This window comes from Lithobates pipiens, unplaced genomic scaffold (genome assembly GCF_037356315.1).
Source record: "Lithobates pipiens isolate NorthernLeopardFrog02 unplaced genomic scaffold, aLitPip1_a1.2 Scaffold_22, whole genome shotgun sequence".
Taxonomy (NCBI): Eukaryota; Metazoa; Chordata; class Amphibia; order Anura; family Ranidae; genus Lithobates; species Lithobates pipiens.
Window position 1 is genome coordinate 327,697,228 of NW_027507784.1, and position 23,481 is coordinate 327,720,708.

Below are 23,481 nucleotides of genomic sequence, written 5' to 3' on the forward strand. Positions count from 1 at the left end.
GCGCCCCTTCACAGGCATACTATAGATACCTCCCAGCTACGAAATTTAAAGGAATATTACACTTTTATTGTTTCACTTTAATCATTATTAAAATCACTGCTCCTGAAAAAAATGCAGTTTTTAAAACTTTTTTTTGCATTGATCCATGTCCCCTGGGGCAGGACCCGGGTCCCCAAACACTTTTTAGGAAAGTAACCTGCATATTACCCTTTAAAATGAGCACTTTAGATTGTGAACGTTCGAGTCCCATAGACTTTAATAGGGTTCTAAAGTTCACACGAAGTTTAGGTCTGTTCGCTCATCCCTACTGGTGACTGAAATTTACCACTCTCTTCTTACTGATGACCAAGAACCAAACGATCAGCGGTCTTTGGTCGCTCGGTTCTCAGTATTGGAGGCGGTGGGAAACAGAAGCAGCATCGGACTGATGCTGCATCCACCTAGGTGAGTATGTAAGTTTTTTATTATTTTTTTAAATCTCTAACTTTTTTTAAGCACTGGGGAAAAGGTGAAACGCATCAACTTGTTCATGCCTTCTTTCTCTGTTTCTGCTTACTTTTTCCACAAGAACTAATAAAGGTGGAACTTGGAGTGCAGCCATCTGGAGTATTCCTTTCATATCATTGCACACACCTCATATACAGTCGATGTGGACTCTGAATGATACCTGAACAAAGATGCCTCTGTCCTTCTGGAGAGAAAAGGGGGAGTACAGTGATCTCTGTGAAAGGAAATAAATACCTGAAAGTGTTACACTGGCACATTACTTAGTATGCATGCACCGAATATGAAACAATATACTGTATCTAATGCTAGGTTCACATTGCATTCTCATTGATACATGTAGCTGGACCTTGCCAGGGACGGACTGACCATTCGGCCACTCGGGCCCCGGGCCACTAGGGGGCCCCATCAGGGTTACCAGCCTCAGTAAAACCAGGGATAGTATGTAAAAATCTGTGTTTTTATTACATCTGTCTCTGAAATGTCCCTTACTGACATCCTTTTGGTCTAAAAATCCTGAGATTATAGCTGCCCCACCTCTCCAGTACCTTCTCAGCCAATAGAAACATGTCTGTGTATACTGTGTGTACATGTATGTGTATAATGTGTGATTGTATACTGTGTGTGTGTGTGTGTGTGTGTGTATACTGTGTGGCCTGATAATCTCGGATTGCCTGGGGGCCCCATAATCTCCTATTGCCCGGGGGCCCCATGAGTTGTCAGACCGCCCCTGGACCTTGCTATTGTACATAATGGTTTGTTGCACTCTTTAGGTTTCCTAAATCCCAACTCCAGTCAAAACAATTGTTTTGGCTTTGGATTGAGCTGTCTTCTCTGCTGCCCTTCCCTAGTCACACCTTTGGTAGTACAGGTATAAATAGTCATGTACTGTTTTCTTCCTCATTCTGAACAGTTTGTTTAGGCTAACCTACACGATAATTCTTCCTAAATGAAAGTGAAAGTATCGTTATCCCACCCAGTGTTATTTATATTAGTGCACTTGCTTTAGCCGCAATGTTTGTGGAACCTGCAAACATAAGAGAGCAAATTATTCGTTACACTCCCGGAAATACTCTGGACTTCAGCACACATGGATTCCAGAGAATGGCCATTCAGCTCTTTGGCTCTATGGGGCATGGAAAGTCTTCACTTGTCAACTCATGTGTCTGTGTGGCAAAGGACGAGGAGTACCAGAACTTGGCCGGGGCCGGAATGACGCAGGGTGGCCTGACAAAGCAAAGAAAAGAATATGAGCTGACCAACACTCTGGTCATAATTGACAATCGAGGATTTTCAAAGATGAAACCACAAGAGACCACAGAGGCTTGTGCCCAGATCAGTAAGTATGGCACTTTTAAGATTTAACTCTAAGCCCTTGTACACGCGATCGGAGATTCCGACAACCAAATCCGTCGGATTTTGTCCGATGGATTTTGTCCGAAACTGTTGTATACACACGGTCGGACAAAGTTGTCGGAAAATCCGACGTGATGACGTTATTTCGTTACGACGGGACTACGTTCAGGCTAGTAGCCAATAGCTTTGGTGTAGGAATTTGATCTGAGCATGCGTGGCACTTTGTCCGATCGGAATTCTCTACACATGATCGGAGTATGTCCGATCGGAGCATTTTGTCTGAAAATATTTCCGACAAGTTGGAAAATTTGGTCCGACGGATATTCCGACAGAAACAGTCCGATGCATACCACACACAGTCGGAATATCCGACAAAATGCTCCGATCGGACACATTCCGTCAGAATCTCGTGTGTACAAGGGCTTAGGCTTCATGTACACAGGACATTTTAAAACCTCTTATGAACGCTGAAACTTGATAACTAGTAACCGACGTTTAAAAACCTAACTATTTCCATGTTTGCATGCTGCTATTAGAAGCTTTTTTTGGCCTCTCTCTCTCTCTCTCTCCCTCCCTCCGTTTACCAACTGCAGTGTACATGAATAAATACACATATGAAGTGTACGGTATACAGTATGTATATGTTACATGAAAGGGGACCGTTTTACCTGCCAAGCTATTTGTATTTCTGTCCATCCAGTCCTGACATTAACACAGCTCTTCCACGTAGCATAGCCCTGCTTGGCAGGAGAGGAGACCAGATTTTTCCTCTGCTGCAGTTATGTAGGTAACACCAAGGCCCCATGCACACGAGACACTGTTAAACTCACATTCAGAGGCAGTTGGACACTTTTTTCAACTGCCCCAAACTCAATGTTATCCTATGTGTCCATGTAGACAGTAAAATTTTTTGGCGTTTTTAGGCAGTTGCGTTTAACCTTGTTTTTTCACGTATCAGACGCCAACCGCATATAAACTAAAACGCGGCTAAATGCGTTACCTGCGTTTTGCCGCGTTTTCGTTTATAAGCGTTTTTAAAGGTGCCCTATTTTTTTTACATTAAAAAACTCATTGCTTGCAATGATTTATAGACCATTTATATACCCTAGTGAGCTCTTAATCCAATCCAATACACCACTAGCATTGCTGTTATTCGAAGTATAATTGGAATTTGACCCATATGTTAGATTTGAACAAGCAACTTGTGGCAGCTGATGTGGCAAGTGGACAATCCACAACTTGTGGCAGGTGACGTGGCAAGTGGACAATCCACAACTTGTGGCAGGTGACGTGGCAAGTGGACAATCCACAACTTGTGGCAGGTGACGTGGCAAGTGGACAATCCACAGCTTGTGGCAAGTGACATGGCAAGTAGACAATCCACAACTTGTGGCAGGTGATGTGGAAAGTGACGTGGCAAGTGAAGTGGCAAGTGTAAAATCCACAACTTGTGGCAGGTGACGTGGCAAGTGGACAATCCACAACTTGTGGCAGATGACGTGGCAAATGACAATCCGCAACTTGTGGCAGGTGACGTGGCAAATTACAATCCGCAACTTGTGGCAGGTGACGTGGCATGCTAAATACAAATACACTGCTGCTCTCACAGCTGCTGCTACTCACTCTGGTCTCACAAAATTACTGAAATAGTTAAATAATACTGTTTTTTGAGCTTGGGGAGGGTCTTATGAGGTTATCTTATAAACGCTTCTAGACAAAAACGCTGTAAAACAGGTGTTTCTAAAGGCTGGTTGCAGCTTTTAAAAACATGCATGCAGCAGAGTTTGCACCGACGTCTCATGTGCATGGGGCCTTATAGGTCTTATCCCTCACCCAGCTTGTGAAAAGAACAGACTGATGAGCTCATCTCTCTGTCACTCTGCTCCCCCCCCCCCCCCCCCCCCACCCGGCAGCACGCTCCTTTAATGTATTCTTGTGAATTTTCCTAAATGTTGTTCCCTATTTCCATCACAAAATGGGGCCAATATAGACCTTGAGCTCCTGATTCTCAAAACATAGAACTCTGAATGCTAGGAGATGTAGTCTGGGCCATGATCAGTGCCATTGCAGTTGTTGATAAAAAAAAAACTATAATACCCAATTTGCCTGAAGGCCAGAGGAGCCCAGAGAAGCCCAGAGAAGGTCATATAAATAGAAAAGCCAGGGAAAGAGTGGGTAGTTTTGGGAAGATCACCATCAGCCAGGGCAGAGAGGAAGGAGCTGCTGCTAAGAGAGGGAGAATGTAGCAGGCTGGTTAGTGACTGTATGTTGAGCTGACGACAGGCCTGCAGAATTGTGGAGCTGCTCACTTTAGTTGCTGGGCTGAGCCTTATAGAGTGCCAGAACCTACATGCAGTCATCAGGTCTCACATAAAGGCTTACCATCTGCAACCGATCACGGGAAGGTGGTGAGTGGGTCATTGACCCATTATTGTCTTGTTTGCTGACTGCATATTCTCTGTGAAGATCTATCACCCTTTGCCTTTCACTATTACTTTGCACTTACCCACTATTGAGCACTGCTAGTCCTGTTTTGGCCAGAGTCAGAACATTTAACCCTTTACCTGGCCCCTCCCACTTTAGTGTCCTAAGGAGCCCAAGTGCACCATCTTCATGGGCCCCAACATAGATGGCAGAAGACTAAATTAAAGGACTGTACATACTGTAGTTCACTTGATGTTTAGGACAGTTCCCGGTTTCTTGCCAATCCTTTTTTTATAAAAAGCTTAGACTTACAAAACATTATTGGGCAGCCTGGTGGTGAATGCCCCAAGACTTTCCAAAAGATTACTTTCATATTTGTGGCAGCGAGGATTATATTATCCAGATCATGGAGATCAGGCAGCTATCATATATCAAGAAAGGAAGGGAAAGACCCTCCAAGAAGGTCATTACTGCAGGACACTATGGTTAATTTTAATACATTTATTTGTAGAAAAAACACACGTATATACCTTCCAGAATATTTAAAAAAGACAACGTTGTCATTAAAAGAGGGAGCGCAGCTGCGTGTGCATCACACACCCAGTCACACAATCACACTGACAATCACACTGACACTCTTATGCCTGGTACACACGGTCGGACATTCCGACCCCAAAATCCGTCTGATTTTTTTCCGTCAGATTTTGGCCGAAACTTGTGTTGCCTACACACGGTCGCACAAAGTTGTCAGAAAATCTGATTGATCTGAACGAGGTGACGTCAAACACGTACGTCGGGACTATAAACGGGCCAGTAGTTAATAGCTTTCGTCTTAGTTTATTCTGAGCATGCGTGACACTTTGTCCGTCAGAACTGTCTACACACGATCGGAATTTATGCGGATTTTGTGGTCAGAAAATTTAGATCCTGCTCTCAAACTTTGTGTGTCGGAAAATGCGATGGAAAAAGTCAGATGGAGCCCACACACGGTCGGATTTTCCGACAACATGATCCGATCGCACATTTTCTGTCGGAAAGTCCGACCGTGTGTACAGGGCATAACAGCTCCAGGTATTGGGGATTAATATAAATCAAGTTCCTAATGTTTTCAAATAGCTCTTTTGAATTCCCAGTATAGTTCCAGTTGCTTATTCAGAGAATTTATCAGGTGGCTGGTTTGGGTGTTGATGCTGCTGAGAAGATAGGTTATTCAGGGCCGCCCTATAATCCTGTACTAGACATTTGTTTCAGTCCAAAAGGAATGAGTAAGAGTCCTTATATTCAGGGGCTTCGCTCACTTTCACCTAATTGAGGCATAAATGGTGGGCTTGCATATGCCAAAATGTCCAGGAGTAAACTGCAGGGAGTCACTTGGTTCAGGGGATTGTACCAGAAAAGGACTTTACTTCCATGTAGTGGAGGAAGGGGAGGTAAAAATAAGACACAATGAGAAAAGCTGGAACTATGCTGTCCACAGCTGATCAATCAATACTGTGTAGTGAAGCAGGTAGAGATATTCTCTCCATTTCATCTGCTTCAGGCAGCTATCATACCCTTTTACTTACTTGAGGTGAAACTCTCTTGAATTATGATAAATTAATGCCTTTCAGCCATTTTGAATGATGTGGTTAAACTGTTTGAGAAAGCCTGGAGCCTCTGGATCAATTATCTTACAGGTGATCCCTGAACTGGTTGGTTCAGCTTATGCCTCGTACACACGATTAAACAAAGTCCGGCGGACTCAGTTCCCCGGACAATCCCGCTGTGTGTGGGCTCCGGCGGGCTTTTTTTACCCAAAAGACCGGCGGACTAAGTAAGTATTTTTGCACTCCAATCTGTCCGCCGGACTCGCATTTCGGCGGACAATCTGGCCGTGTGTGTGCCAGTCCACCGCACTTTTGAAATGAACGGACTTTTCCCGCCCGGAGAAAAGTCCGCTCATTTTAAGCGCGTCTCCAGGTAGCCGGGGGCAGAGAAGGAGGCGTCACTGGCCCAGTCACCTGGTATGGACTTAAAGGGGAATCCTACGCCGAAAAATCGGCGTGGGGGTCCCCCCCAGGTCCATATCAGACCCTTATCCGAGCACGCTACCCGGCTGGCCAGGAAAGGGGGCCATACCAGGCCGCGTGCCCTCAACATGGGGGGGTGCCCCCCACCCCAAAGCACCTTGTCCCCATGTGGATGAGGACAAGGGCCTCTTCCCGATAACCCTGGCCATTGGTTGTCGGGGTCTGCGGGCGGGGGGCTTTTCGGAATCCGGGAGCCCCCTTTAATAAGGGGGCCCCCGGTTTCCGGCCCCCCACCCTATGTGAATGAGTATGGGGTATAATGTACCCCTACCCATTCACCTGTGGAAAAAAGTAAAAAAAAAAAACACAACACACAAGGGTTAAAATAGTTTAATGCACAGCTCCGGGGGTCTTCTACGCCTGGTACGATTTTACGGCATAGGGGTTCCCCTTTAAGTCCATACCAGGTGACGGGGCCAGCGACGCCTCCTTCGCTGGCCCCGGCTACCTGGAGACGCGCTCAAAATGAGCAGACTTTCCTCCGCGTGTGTGGGCGAGTCCGTTCATTTCAAAAGTACGGCGGATAGTCCGCTGTATTAGTCCGCTGAAAAAGTGCCGTGTGTGGGCAAGTAGCTCGTTCGGAAAGTCCGGCGGACAGTCCGGCGGAAAGTCCGCCAGACTAAGTCCGCCGGATAGTCTGATACGTGTGTACGCGGCATTAGGCTATTACCCGAAGTGGGGTGCGGTCACGCGGGTAATCCGTCTTACTAATTTTTTCTTTCTTTACTTTAGTTCTTTCTGTCTATTCTCTATACTGCAGAACGCCTCTATTAGTTCTAGGGGGACATCCAATTCTTCTATTTGGAAAGCATGATCATTCTCCCTCAATTAGGAGGTTATGTATGTTGAAGCTCATACTAGGTAAGCCAAGGTACTTGGCTCATATTTATTTTCTGGCACAGTTCCCCCCTTTTTTGCAAGATTATTAGAATTCCAAAATTAGATAACGGTCAGAATTGTACTGTACTAAATGTCTAATTTGCAATTTGGAAGTTACCTTACCCCCTAGTTTCTCTGTGTTACAAACATTTGTCATTAGTAACCTCTTATTAAAAATTTTGTTATATTTTCAATGTATTCTGTATGGGAGATGATCAGTTGCATTGTATCTGTATGTCACTACCTTGCAATGTTAATTGTTTTCTCTTCTTGTCTTTGAAAACCTTAATAAACATCATTGATAAAAAAAAGCCAAAAAAAAAAGCTCTTAAAAAAAGCCCCGTACACAGGATCGGAAATTCAGCCAGCAAAAGACCGATGAGAGGTTTTGGTCGGAAAATGCGACCGTGTGTACGCTCCATTGGACTTTTGCTGGCCGACTTCACACCAGCAAAAGATTCAGAGCAGGATCTCTATTTTTCGGTCGGAAAAATTACGATCGTCTGTACAAATTCCAACACGCAAAATTCCTACGCATGCTCGGAAACAATTCGACACATGCTCGGAAGCATTGAACTTAATTTTCTTGGCTCAGCGTAGTGTTGTACATCACTGCGTTCTTGACAGTTGAAAGTTCAGAGAACTTTTGTGTGACCGTGTGTATGCAGGCCAAACTTGAGCAGAATTTTGTCCGAAAAAACATCCACGTTTTTTCCAATGGAAAATCTGCTCGTGTGTACAGGGCATTACAGAATCCTGCCTACCTTGCACTAAGGGTGGGGACAAGGGAGGTGCAGTGTGGAATGGGACATTACGTGGTAAGCTGCACTGTATCTCCATCTGTGCCTGGGTGCATAGATGACAACCAATAAGCTCCCTTACAATTGAGAGAGAGAGGCGTAGCCGCCTACACTTTCGGCAAGTGCTAGAACCACGCTGAGTAAATGAGAGATGAAGGGGAGTGGTGCAGAGGTCAGAGATGAGAAGAGATGGAAGCAAGATGTGGACATCCTGTGAAAGAGAGCTAAACCCTGTACCTCCTAAACCCTGTACTCTGTATGTAATATACTCCCCTACTCTGCATTCTTTACTCAGTTCGCTCTTGAACTTTACACTCTGTGTATGTAACACACTCCTAAACTCTGCACTCTATACATAGCACACCCCTGAACTCTGATCTCTGCACATAACGCACTACTGGTATTTATTGCCTCTTTAAGATCCTCCCACTGTTGCAATTTGGCCACACCCAACATTTGATGCAGTTCAGAAGGGGTGGGGCCATGTGGTTAAGTTCTATTCTGAGAAAAAAAGCCATACAGATACAACTGGCCCTTTGAGGGCAACCATACTGCTAATGTAGCCCACAATGAAATTGAGTTTGACACCCCTGATTAGGACAATATGTTTTTTATCACCACCCTCTGGACACGCTTCTGTAACCAATTCTTTATCCAGGTACATACATTATCATCAATGCCAACAGACCTCATTTAGTAAATTAAGCAATTATGGGGGCTTTTAATAACTCAAGAGGGAAAATATCCTGTAACTCTGGTTGTCTATGGTGGGAGATCACTGGAGAGGCGAGGAGCCAGTATACATCAGGCACATATATACCTCATATAATATTGATGTCTCTGGAAGAAACTGTTGATTGAAGGAGAAAATCCTCAAGAAAATAAAGTCTTGAAAATGTCAGAACAGAAAAACACATCCAACCTCCTAGAGGACATTAAAGTAGAAATATAGGATTACTCAAAGTGAAGCTGACCTTGAAGGATACCATCTAGGGCAGTGATGGCGAACCTTGGCACCCCAGATGTTTTGGAACTACATTTCCCATGATGCTCAACAACACTGAGGAGTGCAACAGCATCATGGGAAATGTAGTTTGAAAACATCTGGGGTGCCAAGGTTCACCATCACTGATCTAGGGGTTTTTCCCCACAAAGCGCAAAGGACCATTCTAGCGATAGGTGGTCAACATCCAGGGTGAGTGCACATCCGTGTGGGGCACGTTGTCTGAACACTGAACAGTGGAGCGCTGATTTTATATTGAAGTACGAGCACCTTTTTTCACAATTGTGGGACTTTTTATAAGGATGAACATTTGATAAGATTTATTTCTGATATGAGTTATTAATTTTGCACCAGCCAAGAGCAGTGTTTGTTTCATTATTTTCACATTGAAGTGACGCTAGTCAGCTCACATTTACATAGCTGCTGGCAATTGTGGTTAATATTTATCATTTATTCCTTTGGCGCAAAGTTTTTTTCTGTTATTAATTATGGGGTACTGTATCAAATGCTTTGGTCAAATCCAGATACATCACATCCACAGGCCTGCCTCTATGCAGATTACAGCCTATGTCCTCAGAGAATGTTAACAGGTTGGTCTGGCAAGAATGATCTTTCATAAATCCATGCTGGTTATTACCAATGATACTATATTTATCTATTTTTATACAGTTTTAATGTATTTTCACCATCAGCCCTGCCGCCTGTCATAATACCTGAATAGTGCCTGAATCTGATTGATCGCAGGTGCTGTTCAGCCAACATTTTTCCACTCCGCTCCTTTGGTTTCTCAAAGGACGTTGAGCCAAACAGCGCAGACAGGGCAACCCAAGAAAGATTTCATCAATAACAGAATGAAATTTGCGCTGTGTATGGCCAGCTTTAGTTTTTGCTATGTTTTTGCTAGCTTTTGCTATGGCTAAGAATTTATTTGCTGAAAATAACTTATTATCTCTTTGTTGGGCTTACAGGGTCCCTGAGGGACTTCGGAAAGGTATCATGGAAAAAGGATAATCTGAAGGAGACCTTAAAACAGTTTCCTCTTAAGTATCAAAATCGTCCTGCTGACTTCATCCTGCCTGTTCTGGTTTACAGGTACCAGATTTATGTTTCTATGCTTGCCTCTTCAGTGCCAGAAGCCCCCTTAAAGAGACAGCCAAAAGCTTTACCACTTTAGCAGCCGGCTCATTTGGCTGGCAAATAACCGGGCCACTTTTTGCGATTCAGCGCTGCGTTGCTTTAACTGACAATTGCGCAGGCATGCAATGTGACTCCCAAACAAAATTCACGTCCTTTTTTCCCACAAATAGAGCTTTCTTTTGGTAGTATAGAATAATAAATAATAAAAATAGAATAGAGCAACAATTTTGAAAAAAAGCAATATATTGTACTTTTTGCTATAATAAATATCCCCCGTTTTTTTTTTTTTAAATGATAATTTTTTTCTTAGTTTAGGCTATAGTTTTATGCCATTTTTATTATTCTTTTTATTTTTTTACTAGTAATGACGGCGATCTGTGATTTTTATCGGCTGAGACTTTTGACACATTTTTGGGACCATTGTCATTTTTATAGCGATCAGTGCTATAAAAATGTACTGATTACTGTAAAAATGACACCGGCAGTGAAGGGGTTAACCACTAGGGGGCGGTGAAGGTGTTAAGTGTGTCCTAGAGAGTGATTCTAACTGTTAGGGGGAGGAGCTACCAGTGACATGTGAGCGATCACTGTTCCCGAACACAGGGAATAGTAAATCACTCACTTGTCAATAGGCAGAACAGGGGAATGCCTTGTTTACAAAGGCAGCCCCCTGTTATGCCTTTGCCGACTGCAATCATGGGCCGCCCGGGAACATCGAGTTCCCAAGACTAGCGGGCTCCATCACGAGGTACGTAGTGGCACGTGCACACCCACTGGGTGGCAAATTTAAAGGGACGTACAGGTACGCCCATTTGCCTGCCCGTGCCATTCTGTCAACGTATATCGTTGTGCGGTGGTCAGCAAGTGGTTAATCATGGAGCACATATCACCATTTTTCCACCATGAAGGGGTATATTACACCCAAAATTCAACATGTGTGCTTATGTGGTTTCCAACCAGTGACTCAGGACACGCGTGTGGTTTCATCTCAATCTAATGATCAATTGTGAAATCAATGCCAATAATTGTCTTGGTTTTGAGGTCTACTAGTTTATATGAGCTTTGTGTCTGATTATAAATGTATTATCTATATTTAAAGGGGTTGTAAACCGTTGTGTTTTTTCACCTTAATGCATCCTATGCAGTGCCCACCAGCCCCCCCGTTTTACTTACCTGAGCCCAGAATTTCCGTGGGCGCGATCCCGTGTCGCTCTCTCCGCGGCTTCTCTGCTCGTCATTGGATAGATTGATAGCAGCGCAGCCATTCTTTTTTTAAAACATTTTATTTAATGCCTAAATTCTAGTTTTTGGTAAAGAATAGGGTCACTTACCTTTACTTCCTGTCTCAGAGTAAAGTCATAAAGTCACTGGTGGGGGGGGTGTAACCTTTGGGGACACAGACCTTTGGGGACACAGTCTGGTTAATTAGATTCCAAAAATATCACAATAACGATAAATGACTAGGGCAGGAAAATTTGTCATGGGCCTTAAAGTGGTTGTAAATCCTCCCTCACAACTTTGTCACATGTAAATCAGCATAAAAACCCTAATGAACACTGATTGTAGATATCTCCTTACTTGCTTAGTATTGTTGTAATCCTTTTTGTTCTTTAGTCACCGACGTCACTGAGCATGCCCAAATCTCTACTGATTTACGGCACACTCTCTATGTGCTTATCTATCTGTTATCAGGACTTCCTACGGCACACTACTGATATCCCAGGAGGCTGCAGAATCATTCAGAGCTTCCTCCTACACACCATGTGACATCACATGCAGTGTAAAGCAGGACATGGGACAGCATTACTGCAATCTTATCAGATGAAGCTGATAGGACTCACATAGGCAAACACTAGATAATCAGCACAAGTAAATATTATGAAATAAAACAAGTCAGCTATGAAGAGGTAAGCAGGGTTGCCATAGAAACATTGGATTGAGAAGGAGGCTTGGTTAACAGTACAGGAAGTGCTCAATGTAAGGGCGGAAATACACTCTACTGTGGACTCAGAAAACAATACTTTAGATGGCGCTGCCTTACCCCTGGAAACAAGTTTTTTTAAAGTCTCTTTAAACAGTAAGTAATATGTGATTTGGGCTGGATTACAGTGGCTATAGTTTGATAATTATTTATTATAATGGATTAAATGAAAATAAGCATTAGAGTGGGAGAGTTTACTTCTTTATTCTTCTTCAAATTGGTACTAAAGGATACAGGTTTTTAACCTTAAAGTGGTGTTCCACACAAAGAAAAAAAAAAAAAGGATTATAATTCCTAAAAAAAAAAACACGTGACAGGTCCCAGATGACTGCACAACCAGTGAAGCCACAGACGGGGTGCCCACAGTTGCAATGCCGGCACCGCCGAGAGGAGGGGGGGGACGAGCGGGGAAGGCGCCGCTGGAACAGCTTCAGTCTAAGGTAAGTATTTCATAATGAGCTAGCATGCGATGCACACTAGCTCATTATGCCTTTGCCTTGCAGGTAAGCTGGGGGGAAAAAAAGTGCTACAGTTTACAACCGCTTTAATGCATTCTCTGCATTAAAATGTAAAAAAAAATTTTTTTTCCTTTGTTACAATTTTGACATGCTATATTTCACATCTAAGGCCGCGTACACATGCGCGGACTGTTCGCCCAACCTTGTTCGTCAAACAGTTTGACAAACAGTCCGCTCAAAATTAGCATGAACGGACTTGACCACACACGATGAACGAACAGTCCGCTGAAACCGTGCGCGATGACGTGAACGGCACGTACGACGGGACTAGAAAACGACGTCCTATACACTGCAATGCAACCTTCAGCGTGTAAATCCTTAGTTTGACGAACAAGCCTACACACGAGCGGACTGTCCGCTCAAACCAAGTTTCAGCGGACAGTTTTACGGAAATTCCGAAAAACTTTGTTCGTCAGACTGTCCGCTGAAACTGTCCGCTGAAGCCCACACACGAGCGGACTGTCCGCTGAAACACTGTTCAGCGGACAAAGTTGGGCGAACAGTCCGCCCGTGTGTACGCGGCCTAAGACTCCAAATTTCTATTTATTGGGGAAAAAAAGCTTATATACTAAGAGAGAGTGGTGGAAACAAGAAATTAATAATGAATGAAGCATAATGGAATTTAGTGGTCAGAGTTGGTTTGGTGATGGGTAAAAGAGAAGAAATTAGGAAAAGACTGGGATAATTGATATTATTAAATATTGTACTTCCTGTTATTTTTTAACATGTAATTTGTTTGTTTTTGTAAAGAAAATATTATGAAAAAAATTAATAAAATGTTTTCGGAAATCAATAATACTTACCTAAGCCTGATCTCGATCCAGCACTGTGCCCGGGAGCAGCGTCTCTCTCCGCTCTCTCTCTCCTCACAGGACAAAGAGGCAACAGCAAGAGCCATGGGCTCCTGAATGAAATGCTTATGTGTGGCAATACAATCTTTTACTTTCTGTGTAGTCTCCCCCAGATAGAGGCGTTCACATTAAAATATACACAACATAAGATAATTGACAGGTATTATAAGCTTTGATGTCAATGGTAATACCTCAGCGTGGGTGAGAAAAACTTTTACCTTTAATGATACAACCACATTGAATACAATTTAAACAAGAATAGGAGCTGGTGTTCTGCGCTCCAAGGAAAGTAGGCCCTGATAATGGTGGACAATATTGATCTGATCTCACTAATCGATTTTATATGGGTCTGTCTTTTTGGAAAGATGAAAATGGAGTATAACATTCTGTAATAGTTTGATAATTGTTCCTGTAAATAAATCAATGTTTTTAATAATCCTATGTAACACATAGTATATAAGAAGAGAATAGAAGTAAAGCAAGAACTGGCGGAAATTTCGATCCATCTATGGGCAGGCTGGATCTATTAATCCAATTTCGTACAACCAGCCTGTCGTGTTTTTTTCACCTATAGCTGCCAGCAGTGATCATTGTATTCTGTCATTGGGGAAGGTTCCCCGCTGCAAGAACACAATATTGCTACAGGAGGTATTCAAGAAATTTTCATTCCTTCAACCCTCAAGAAAATTGTATAACGTATGGCCTGTCTAATTCTCATTTTTCTGGGAATGAGACCTCCCTATCACACTGGTGATATTAAATCTCAACCAATTTTTGAGTGGAGCAATCCCAGATTTTGATTGTTTTAATTATATGTTTTTTTCATGTATGTTTTAGTGCCAATCAGGACTGGAGTCCTAGCGAGGGTGATGATATACAGCAATTCATTACGCATGCCTTCAGAATCACAGGTTTGTACTTTTAACTTCTACCCTTTTATCATCATTGCTTACAGTGCTTTGCAAAAGTATTCAACCCCCTTGGCTTTTTACCTTTTTTGTTACATTACAGCCTTTAGTTCAATGTTTTTTTTAATCTGAATTATATGTGATGGATCAGAACACAATAGCCTAACTTGGTGAGGTAAAATTAGAACAATATATACATAAAACTATTTTTTAGAAATAAAAAACTGATAATTGGCAATGTGAGTATCTATTCTTCCCCTTTGATATGAAGCCCATAAAAACATCTCAACCAATTGCCTTCAGAAGTCACATAATTAGTGAAATGATGTCCACCTGTGTGCAATCTAAGTGTCTGTCATTACATATACAAACCTTTTTGAAAGGCCCCAGAGGCTGCAACACCTAAGCAAGAGGCACCACTAACCAAACACTGCCATGAAGACCAAGGAACTCTCCAAACAAGTAAGGGACAATGTTGTTGAGAAGTACAAGGCAACGCTGGAGGAGCTGCAGAGTTCCACAGCAGAGACTGGAGTATCTGTACATAGGTGACAATAAGCTGTACACTCCATAGTGTTGGGCTTTATGGCAGAGTGGCCAGAAGAAAGCCATTACTTTCAGCAGAAAACAAAATGGCACATTATGAGTTTGCGAAAAGGCATGTGGGAGACTCCCAAAATGTATGGAGGAAAGTGTTGTGGTCTGATAAGACTAAAATTTAACTTTTTTGGCCATCAAAGAAAACACTATGTCTGGTGCAAACCCAACACATCACATCACCCAAATAACACCATCCCTTTCAGCAGTCAGGACTAGGAAACTGGTCAGAGTTGAGGGAAAGATGGATGGTGCTAAATACAGGGATATTCTTGAGCAAAACCTGTACCACTCTGTGTGTGATTTGAGGCTAGGACGGAGGTTCACCTTCCAGCAGGACAATGACCCCAAACACACTGTTAAAGCAACACTTTAGTGGTTTAGGGGAAACATGTAAATGTATTGGCATGGCCTAGTCAAAGCCCAGACCTCAATCTAATAGAAAATCTGTAGTCAGACTTAAGGATTTCTGTTCACAAGTGCAAACCATCCAACTTGAAGGAGCTGGAGCAGTTTTGCAAGGAGAAATGGGCAAAAATCCCAGTGGTAAGATGTGGCAAGACTCATAGACTCATCTAAAGCGACTTGGAGCTGTGATGGCCGCAGAAGGTGGCTCTACAAACTATTGACTTTAGTGGGGTGACTAGTTATGCACATTGACTTTTTCTGTTATTTTGTCCTATTTATTGTTTGCTTCACAATAAAAAAAAACATCTTTAAAGTTGTGGGCATGTTCTGTAAATTAAATGATGCAAATCCTCAAACACTCCATGTTAATTCCAGGTTGTGAGGCAACAAAATACAAAAAATGCCAAGGGAGTGAAGGCACTGTATAGTATAATATGCTGCATAAGGGATACATTACTGAATTGGTCATTTTTAACTGTAGCATGCTCTAGTGTGTGATAGGTATTAGTGCAGGTAAATTTCTTTAGCTTGGGGCTAAGCTTGGGCTGTGAATCTGGGTCAGGGTTCAGTGAATCAGGGCTGGATAACTCATCCTAGCAGCCTCTCTGGTGCCTCCCTATGTTTTCTGGGACACTGGAGAATGTTCTAGACATAGTGGGTGAAGGTTAGGAGGGGCTGTTTTAAATATTTATGAGGGCATCAGCCAATCCCCAGTAAAGGGTTGGCAGGGGGTGGGTTCCTGCCTGTAATGGGCCTTTAATCTGACTGAGTGACCATCAGATCTTCACACAGTGATGAAGCTGGGTTCTGCAAGCAAGTATGTGATGGAGAAAGAAGTGGAGCTGTATATAGAAACTGTATATATGAAGAATGTCCCCAAAGTTCTGCTAGGAACTTGAAATGGACCTTTATGTAACTTTACAAGTTAAATATACAGCAACAGAATACATTTTATCAAAAGCTCCTTTTATCATTAAAGTGTTCATTACCCTAAAAAAGCTGGCCATAGATGGATCGAAATTTGACTGGTTCAGGTGGGATTATGTGTGGGAGTACTATATGTGAGAATGTTGGAAAACATTTGTTACTCAAGAGACTGCTGCTGGTGATCATTGTATTCTGACAGCGGAGAGTACCCCTATAAGAATACAATGTCTCGGCAGGGGGATTCTTCCATTCACCTTGTTCATTCTCTTCCATGTACGGTATCTATCTAAAAAAACTCACATGTCTATGGCTAGGCATTAGACATGTAACAATGCAATGTTTGAGTCTAAAAATTGAAGCTCCACACTAAGAATTTTAGAGTCCAAAAAGTAGGATTTCATTCCACATCCATATATCAAGTGCAAATGCCAACACATTTTCGGGGCCATACAACGCCCCCTTCATCAGGGCTTTGAGAAAGATAGTATGGTGATATACAAGTACAGTGAATCTACACCGAGGACACTAGTTTAGATCAAAGTTTTGGTTCACTTATACAACATACCCCCCAGAATGCTCTCCAACCTTTAATAATAATAAGAAGAAGTACATTGCCCAATTTCAATGCCCATGTCTACTGCAGATTACGACATTCTCAAAGTACACACGGTCACTATCTCCAGTTTTTAACCATCCACTTTTTTTAATTGAACAGGAATTCACCCAGTTGTTGTCATCACCCAATGTGGTGCTCAGAACTTCGATGCCATTAAATGGAAATTTGGAGAACTTGGAGCCACAAAGCGTCTCTGGGTGGAGAATTACACTGAGAATGATTACACCCGTACAGAGGAAAAAGACCAGAAGATACTGGAGTTCCTCCATGTTTGTATTCAGGAAGCTGAACGGGCAATCAGGATGAGGAAGAACCAGGACATCCAGACCAGATTTGTCACCCAGGCTGTCGAGCAGATTAAGCTTGATACTGACCTGTTAAGGAAAGAGCTGGAAGGTCCCTCTCCAGCTCCCGACAGAAGGTGGTGCAGTCCATCCTAAAATAATGCACCACTTGTAAATGCCATGATGCATTCTATGGCCAAAAATGTGGACACCCCTCCAAATTATTAAGTTAAAGGAGAAACACAGCCAAAGCTCATTTGGCTGTAAGGTCCCTTTCACACATGCAGACAGTATGTCCGTATTTCATCCATCCGTTTGCGGATGAAATACGGACATACATGCATCCCTATGGGACAGCGGGTGTCTGCGGATGAACATCCGCAGACACCAGCTATTGTCCGCCTCCGCAACAGTCCGATTCTGCAGACGGAGGAAAATCCTATTTTCTATCCGTCTGCAGAGCGGATCGGATGAACACGGACAGACGGTCCGTGCTCATCCGATTCCCATAGAGGAGAGCGGAGAGCTGACAGGGTGGTCCCTGCACAGTGTGCGGAGACCGCCCTGTCCGCCCGCCGGCTCAGCGGGGACAATGGAGCGATCCCCGCTGAGCGAGCGGATCATCACGGGACGGATCATTACTGATCCGGCCCGTGTGAAAGGGGCCTAATTCTCCTGTGAATCACAAGAATGCAGTTCCTTTTGCACTCCTGTGACACATTTTCAGCTGAAGCCTGCTGTTGGCTGATGTCACAAAGCTGGTCCGGATTCAGGAAAGATTGCGATCATATTGTCAGGATCCACCCAAATGCCTGGACCAGTGTTCCATCAGATATGGCGACCTGTCAGAATTGGTAACGGAAGTGACGTTCTGTTGCTGCCATCTTGCTACACCCCGCACTCCTCCACAGTAATGATACATGAGAGGCGGCAAGCGGACATCTTGTTACACCCACCGGAGTTTTGCATGTCACAGTTATTTTTAACAGGAAACTGAACATATTTAGTGAAATACAGTATTTGGAAATCCGACAGACTGTTTACATGTTGAATTTTAAAATCAGTGTTCTGTCACATAGCAAACCTGTGAGATCAGCAGGTTTGCCGGTCCTTATAAAATTCAACATCTAAACAGTCTGTCGGATTTCTAAATATTGTATTTCACCTTATAAGCTCAATTTTCTGTTAAAAATAACTGTGAAATGCAAAACTCAGATGGGTGTAACAAGATGTCCACTTGCCCCCTTCTCCATACCTCCCAACTTTTTGAGATGGGAAGGAGGGACACCTATCAGCAAAAGTATGCAGGCATAGGTCACACCCCTTACCATGCCCCCTTATATGAGAATTGTACAAAAAAACAAGATTGGTTAAACCCACAAGTGCTTTTTTTTACCACTACCATTTCTTTATATTGCCTTTTGGAATTTACAAATGCAGCAATTTAGAAATCAGATGAAAGATTTAGCACTGGGAAACACTTTTTAATAGATAAAAAGTGCATTTTATATACATCCATATAGACCAGACCAAAACGAGGGACAAATGAGGAGGAACGATGGACAGAGGGACATTGCTCGAAATCAGGGACAGTCTCTCGAAATCAGGGACAGTTGGGAGCTATGCCTTCTCACTGTATCATTACTGTGGAGGAGTGCAGGGTGTAGCAAGATGGCGGCGAAGGAACGTCACTTCCTTTACCAATTCTGACAGGTCGCCTTATCTGACAGAACATCGGCACCCAGCTCAGCCTCTTAGCAAGCCACTGAGAGCCTGAGCTGGCTGTTGCTGCCCCTCCACAGCCCAGCTGGGGGGGGGGGGGGACGTAGCAGAGAGACAGTGACTGACAGTCACCAGCTCTCTACTCAGGGAGCTCTGAGGACCGAGTAATCCACAGTGTTTCATCTCTCAGTTCTCAGTGTTAGAGCCATGCTTCATTCACCTAGGCAAGTATGATTCTGCAAAAAAAATAAAAAATACATAACTTTTCTCAAGAGCCAGCCCACTTCTTGCAACAGAGCTGAGCTCTTTTGAGAGGAGTAATGAGGCAGGGTACAGGGATGCTTTCAGGAAGCTATTTAGAGAACAGTGCCAGCCCCTACCACCAGCCATGATCTGCCTGCATTGCATAGAAAGACAGAAAACCAATTATAACATCACTGAGGCCGCGTACACACGCGGGGACTGTTCGCCCAACTTTGTCCGCTGAACAGTGTTTCGGCGGACAGTCCGCTCGTGTGTGGGCTTTCAGCGGACAGTTTCAGCGGACAGTCTGACGAACAAAGTTTTTCGGAAATTCCGTAAAACTGTCCGCTGAAACTTGGTTTGAGCGGACAGTCCGCCCGTGTGTAGGCTTGTTCGTCAAACTAAGTTCCGCGCATGCTCAGAAAGGATTTACACGGCGAAGGTTGTATTGCAGTGTATAGGACGTCGTATTTCTAGTCCCGTCGTACGTGCCGTTCACGTCATCGCGCAAGTTTCAGCGGACTGTTCGTTCGTCGTGTGTGGCCAAGTCCGTCCATGCTAATTTTGAGTGGACTGTCCGCTCAAACTGTTTGACGAACAAAGTTGGGCGAACAGTCCCCGCGTGTGTACGCGGCCTTAGTCTAAAATTAAGAAAGTATTGGGAACAGAAAGATTTTATGTAAAAATGTTAAAGTTGCAAAGAGGGGGCAACTCCATATTATTGCCCATGGGTTGGGAATGGGACGTCCAACAAGCTCACATAGTTTTGACAATAGTGTAATGTATATGTAATAAATTAGTATTAATCATTAAATACATTTAAATAAGATACATTCTGTATTATTTTATGCTCAGATTGTATCGTGGTGATCTTTCCCTACCTAATATATTATAATCATTTCATACTGTTTCTCATAACATTGTACAAAAAAGCTTGCTTACAGCGCCAGTTAACCACCTCAATACTGGGCACTTTCTCACCCTTCCTGCCCAGGCTTCCAGTGCTGTCGCACTTTGAATGGTAATTACTTAATCATGTAACACTGTACCCATATGAAATTTGATTCATTGTTTTTACGCAAATAGAGCTTTCTTTTGGTGCTATTTAATCACCACTTTATTTATTTGTTTGTTTTTTGCTACAAATAAAATACCATTTTGAAAATAAATATTTTCTTAGTTTCTGTTATAAAATTTTGCAAATAAGTCATTTTTCTTTGACCAAAATTTATACTGCTTTTCATTTCTTTGGTAAAAATAACCCAAATCAGTGTATATTATTTGGTCTGTGTGAAAGCTATGGTGCCAATCATTAAAAATTGATCATCATTTCTTGACACCCTAACAAGCCAGGACAGTATATATATCCCCCAGATGACCCCTTTTTGGAAATTGGACCATCCAATGTATTTAGTAAGAGGCATTGTGAGTTTTTTTTAAGTTGTAATTTTTTCCCCACAATTCTTTGGTAAATAAAGAAATACAATTTTATTTTTTTTCACAAAAATGTCATATTAACCACTTTCAGACCGGACCATTTTGCTGGCTTAAGACCAGACCACTTTTTGCAATTCAGCACTGCGTCACTTTAACTGACAATTGCGCGGTCTTGGGACTTGGCTCCCAAACAAAATTGACGTCCTTTTTGTCCCACAAATATAGCTTTCTTTTGGTGGTATTTGATCACCCCTGCGTTTTTAATTTTTTGCGCTATAAACAAAAATAGAGTGACAATTTTGAAAATAAAGCATTATTTTTTACTTTTTTTAATAATAAATATCCCCCAAAAATATATAAAAAAAATATTTTCCCTCAGTTTAGGCCGATACGTATTCTTCTACATATTTTTGGTAAAAAAACAAAAAAAATCGCAATAAGCGATTATTGATTTTTTTTTTTTACTAGTAATGGCGGCAATCAGCAATTTTTATTGTGACTGCGACATTGTGGAGGACACATCGGACATTTTTGACACATTTTTGGGACCATTGTCATTTATACAGCAATCACTGCTATACAAATGCAGGCACTGGCAGTGAAGAGGTTAACCAGTGGGTGGCAGTGTAGGGGTTAAGTGTTCCTAGGGGCGTGTTACTAACTTTGGGGGGCTGGGCTTTGTTTTAGTGAACACTGATCTCTGCTCCAATTACATGGATTGCTAGGCAGAACGGCCCCCAGAGGATTTGGCTGCCCAATGACCGGACCATTTTTGTTATTCTGCACTGTGTCATTTTAACTGACAATAGCGCGGTCGTGCGACATTGCTCCCAATCAAAATTGACATCCTTTTTTTAGAGCTTTCTTTTGGTGGTATTTGATCACATCTGTGGTTTTTCTTTTTTGTGCTATAAAAAAAAAGTGACAATTTTGAAAAAAAAAAGCTATATTTTATACTTTTTGCTATAATAAATATCCCCAAAAAATATATTTAAAAAAATGAATTTCTTCCTTAGTTTAGGCCGATATGTATTTTTGGTAAAAAAAAAAAAAAAAAATTGCAATAAGCGTATATTGATTGATTTTGCAAAAGTTATAGCAGCTACAATATAGGGAATAGATTTACAGTGGTGTGAAAAAGTGTTTGCCCCCTTCCTCATTTCCTGTTCCTTTGCATGTTTGTCACACTTAAGTGTTTCTGAACATCAAACCAATTTAAACAATAGTCAAGGACAACACAAGTAAACACAAAATGCAATTTGTAAATGAAGGTGTTTATTATTAAAGGTGAAAAAAAATCCAAACCATCATGGCGCTGTGTGAAAAAGTGATTGCCCCCATAAACCTAATAACTGGTTGGGCCACCCTTAGCAGCAACAACTGCAACCAAGCGTTTGCGATAACGTGCAATGAGGCTTTTACAGCGTCCTGGAGGAATTTTGGCCCACTCATCTTTGCAGAATTGTCCTAATTCAGTTACATTAGAGGGTTTTCGAGCATGAACGGCCTTTTTAAGGTCATACCACAACATCTCAATAGGATTCAGGTCAGGACTTTGGCTAGGCCACTCCAAAGTCTTCATTTTGTTTTTCTTCAGCCATTCGGTGGTGGACTTGCTGGTGTGTTTAGGATCATTGTCCTGCTGCAGAACCCAAGTTCGTTTCAGCTTGAGTACACGAACAGATGGTCGGACATTCTCCTTCAGGATCTCTTGGTAGACAGCAGAATTCATAGTTCCTTTTATCACGGCAAGTCTTCCAGGTCCTGAAGCAGCAAAACAGCCCCAGACCATCACACTATCACCACCATATTTTACTGTTGGTATAATGTTCTTTTTATTTACACCTTCCAAAGAGTTCCACTTTTGTCTCATCGGTCCACAGAATGTTGTCCCAAAAGTCTTGGGGATCATCAAGATGTGTTGTGGAGAAATTGAGACGAGCTTTGATGTTCTTTTTGCTCAGCAGTGGTTTTCTCCTTGGAACTCTGCCATGCAGGCCATTTTTGCCCAGTCTTTTCCTGATGGTGGAGGCATGAACGCTGACCTTAACTGAGGCAAGTGAGGCCTGCAGTTCCTTGGACGTTGTTGTGGGGTCTTTTGTGACCTCTTGGATGAGTCGTCGCTGCGCTCTTGGGGTAATTTTGGGCGGCCGGCCACTCCTGGGAAGGTTCACCACTGTTCCATGTCTTCGCCATTTGTGGATAATGGCTCTCACTGTGGTTCGCTGGATTCCCAAAGCTTTGGAAATGGCTTTATAACCCTTTCCAGACTGATAGATCTCAATTACTTTCTTTCTCAATTGTTCCTGAATTTCTTTGGGTCTCGGCATGATGTGTAGCTTTTAAGGATCTTCTGGTGGACCTTACTGTGTCAAGCAGCTCCTATTTAAGTGATGCCTTGATTGTGAACAGGTGTGGCAATAATCAGGCCTGGGTGTGGCTAGAGAAATTGAACTCAGGTGTGGACAACCACAGTTATAGTATGTTTTAACAAGGGGGGCAATCACTTTTTCACACAGGGCCATGATGGTTTGGATTTTTTTTCACCTTTAATAATAAACACCTTCATTTACAAATTGCATTTTGTGTTTACTTGTGTTGTCCTTGACTATTGTTTAAATTGGTTTGATGTTCCGAAACACTTAAGTGTGACAAACATGCAAAGGAACAGGAAATGAGGAAGGGGGCAAACACTTTTTCACACCACTGTATGGCATTTTTATTTCTTTTTACTAGTAATGGCGGCGATCTATGATTTTTATCATGACTGTGACATTATGGCAGACACATCAAACACTTGATGCTATTTTTGGACCA

The 23,481-nt window shown here is 42.6% G+C and overlaps 1 protein-coding gene across 1 annotated transcript; it reads left to right on the plus strand.

The window, feature by feature from the left end:
• The first annotated feature begins 1,393 nt into the window (after nucleotides 1-1,393).
• On the plus strand, nucleotides 1,394-20,396 carry LOC143925042 (uncharacterized). The gene is made up of 4 exons (XM_077449622.1): nucleotides 1,394-1,843; nucleotides 10,004-10,127; nucleotides 14,360-14,433; nucleotides 17,078-20,396. The coding sequence occupies exons 1-4, from the start codon at nucleotides 1,519-1,521 to the stop codon at nucleotides 17,416-17,418; spliced, it is 864 nt and encodes a 287-aa protein (XP_077305748.1). The 5' UTR covers nucleotides 1,394-1,518; the 3' UTR covers nucleotides 17,419-20,396.
• Nucleotides 20,397-23,481: the final 3,085 nt, after the last annotated feature.

Excerpts from the sequence above, each read along its gene's own strand:
- LOC143925042 (XM_077449622.1), top strand. The coding sequence starts at position 1,519 with ATGTTTGTGGAACCTGCAAACATAAGAGAGCAAATTATTCGTTACACT. Across the intron at positions 1,844-10,003 it reads AGAGGCTTGTGCCCAGATCA|GGTCCCTGAGGGACTTCGGA; the intron begins GTAAGTATGGCA and ends TTGGGCTTACAG. Across the intron at positions 10,128-14,359 it reads CTGCCTGTTCTGGTTTACAG|TGCCAATCAGGACTGGAGTC; the intron begins GTACCAGATTTA and ends TGTATGTTTTAG.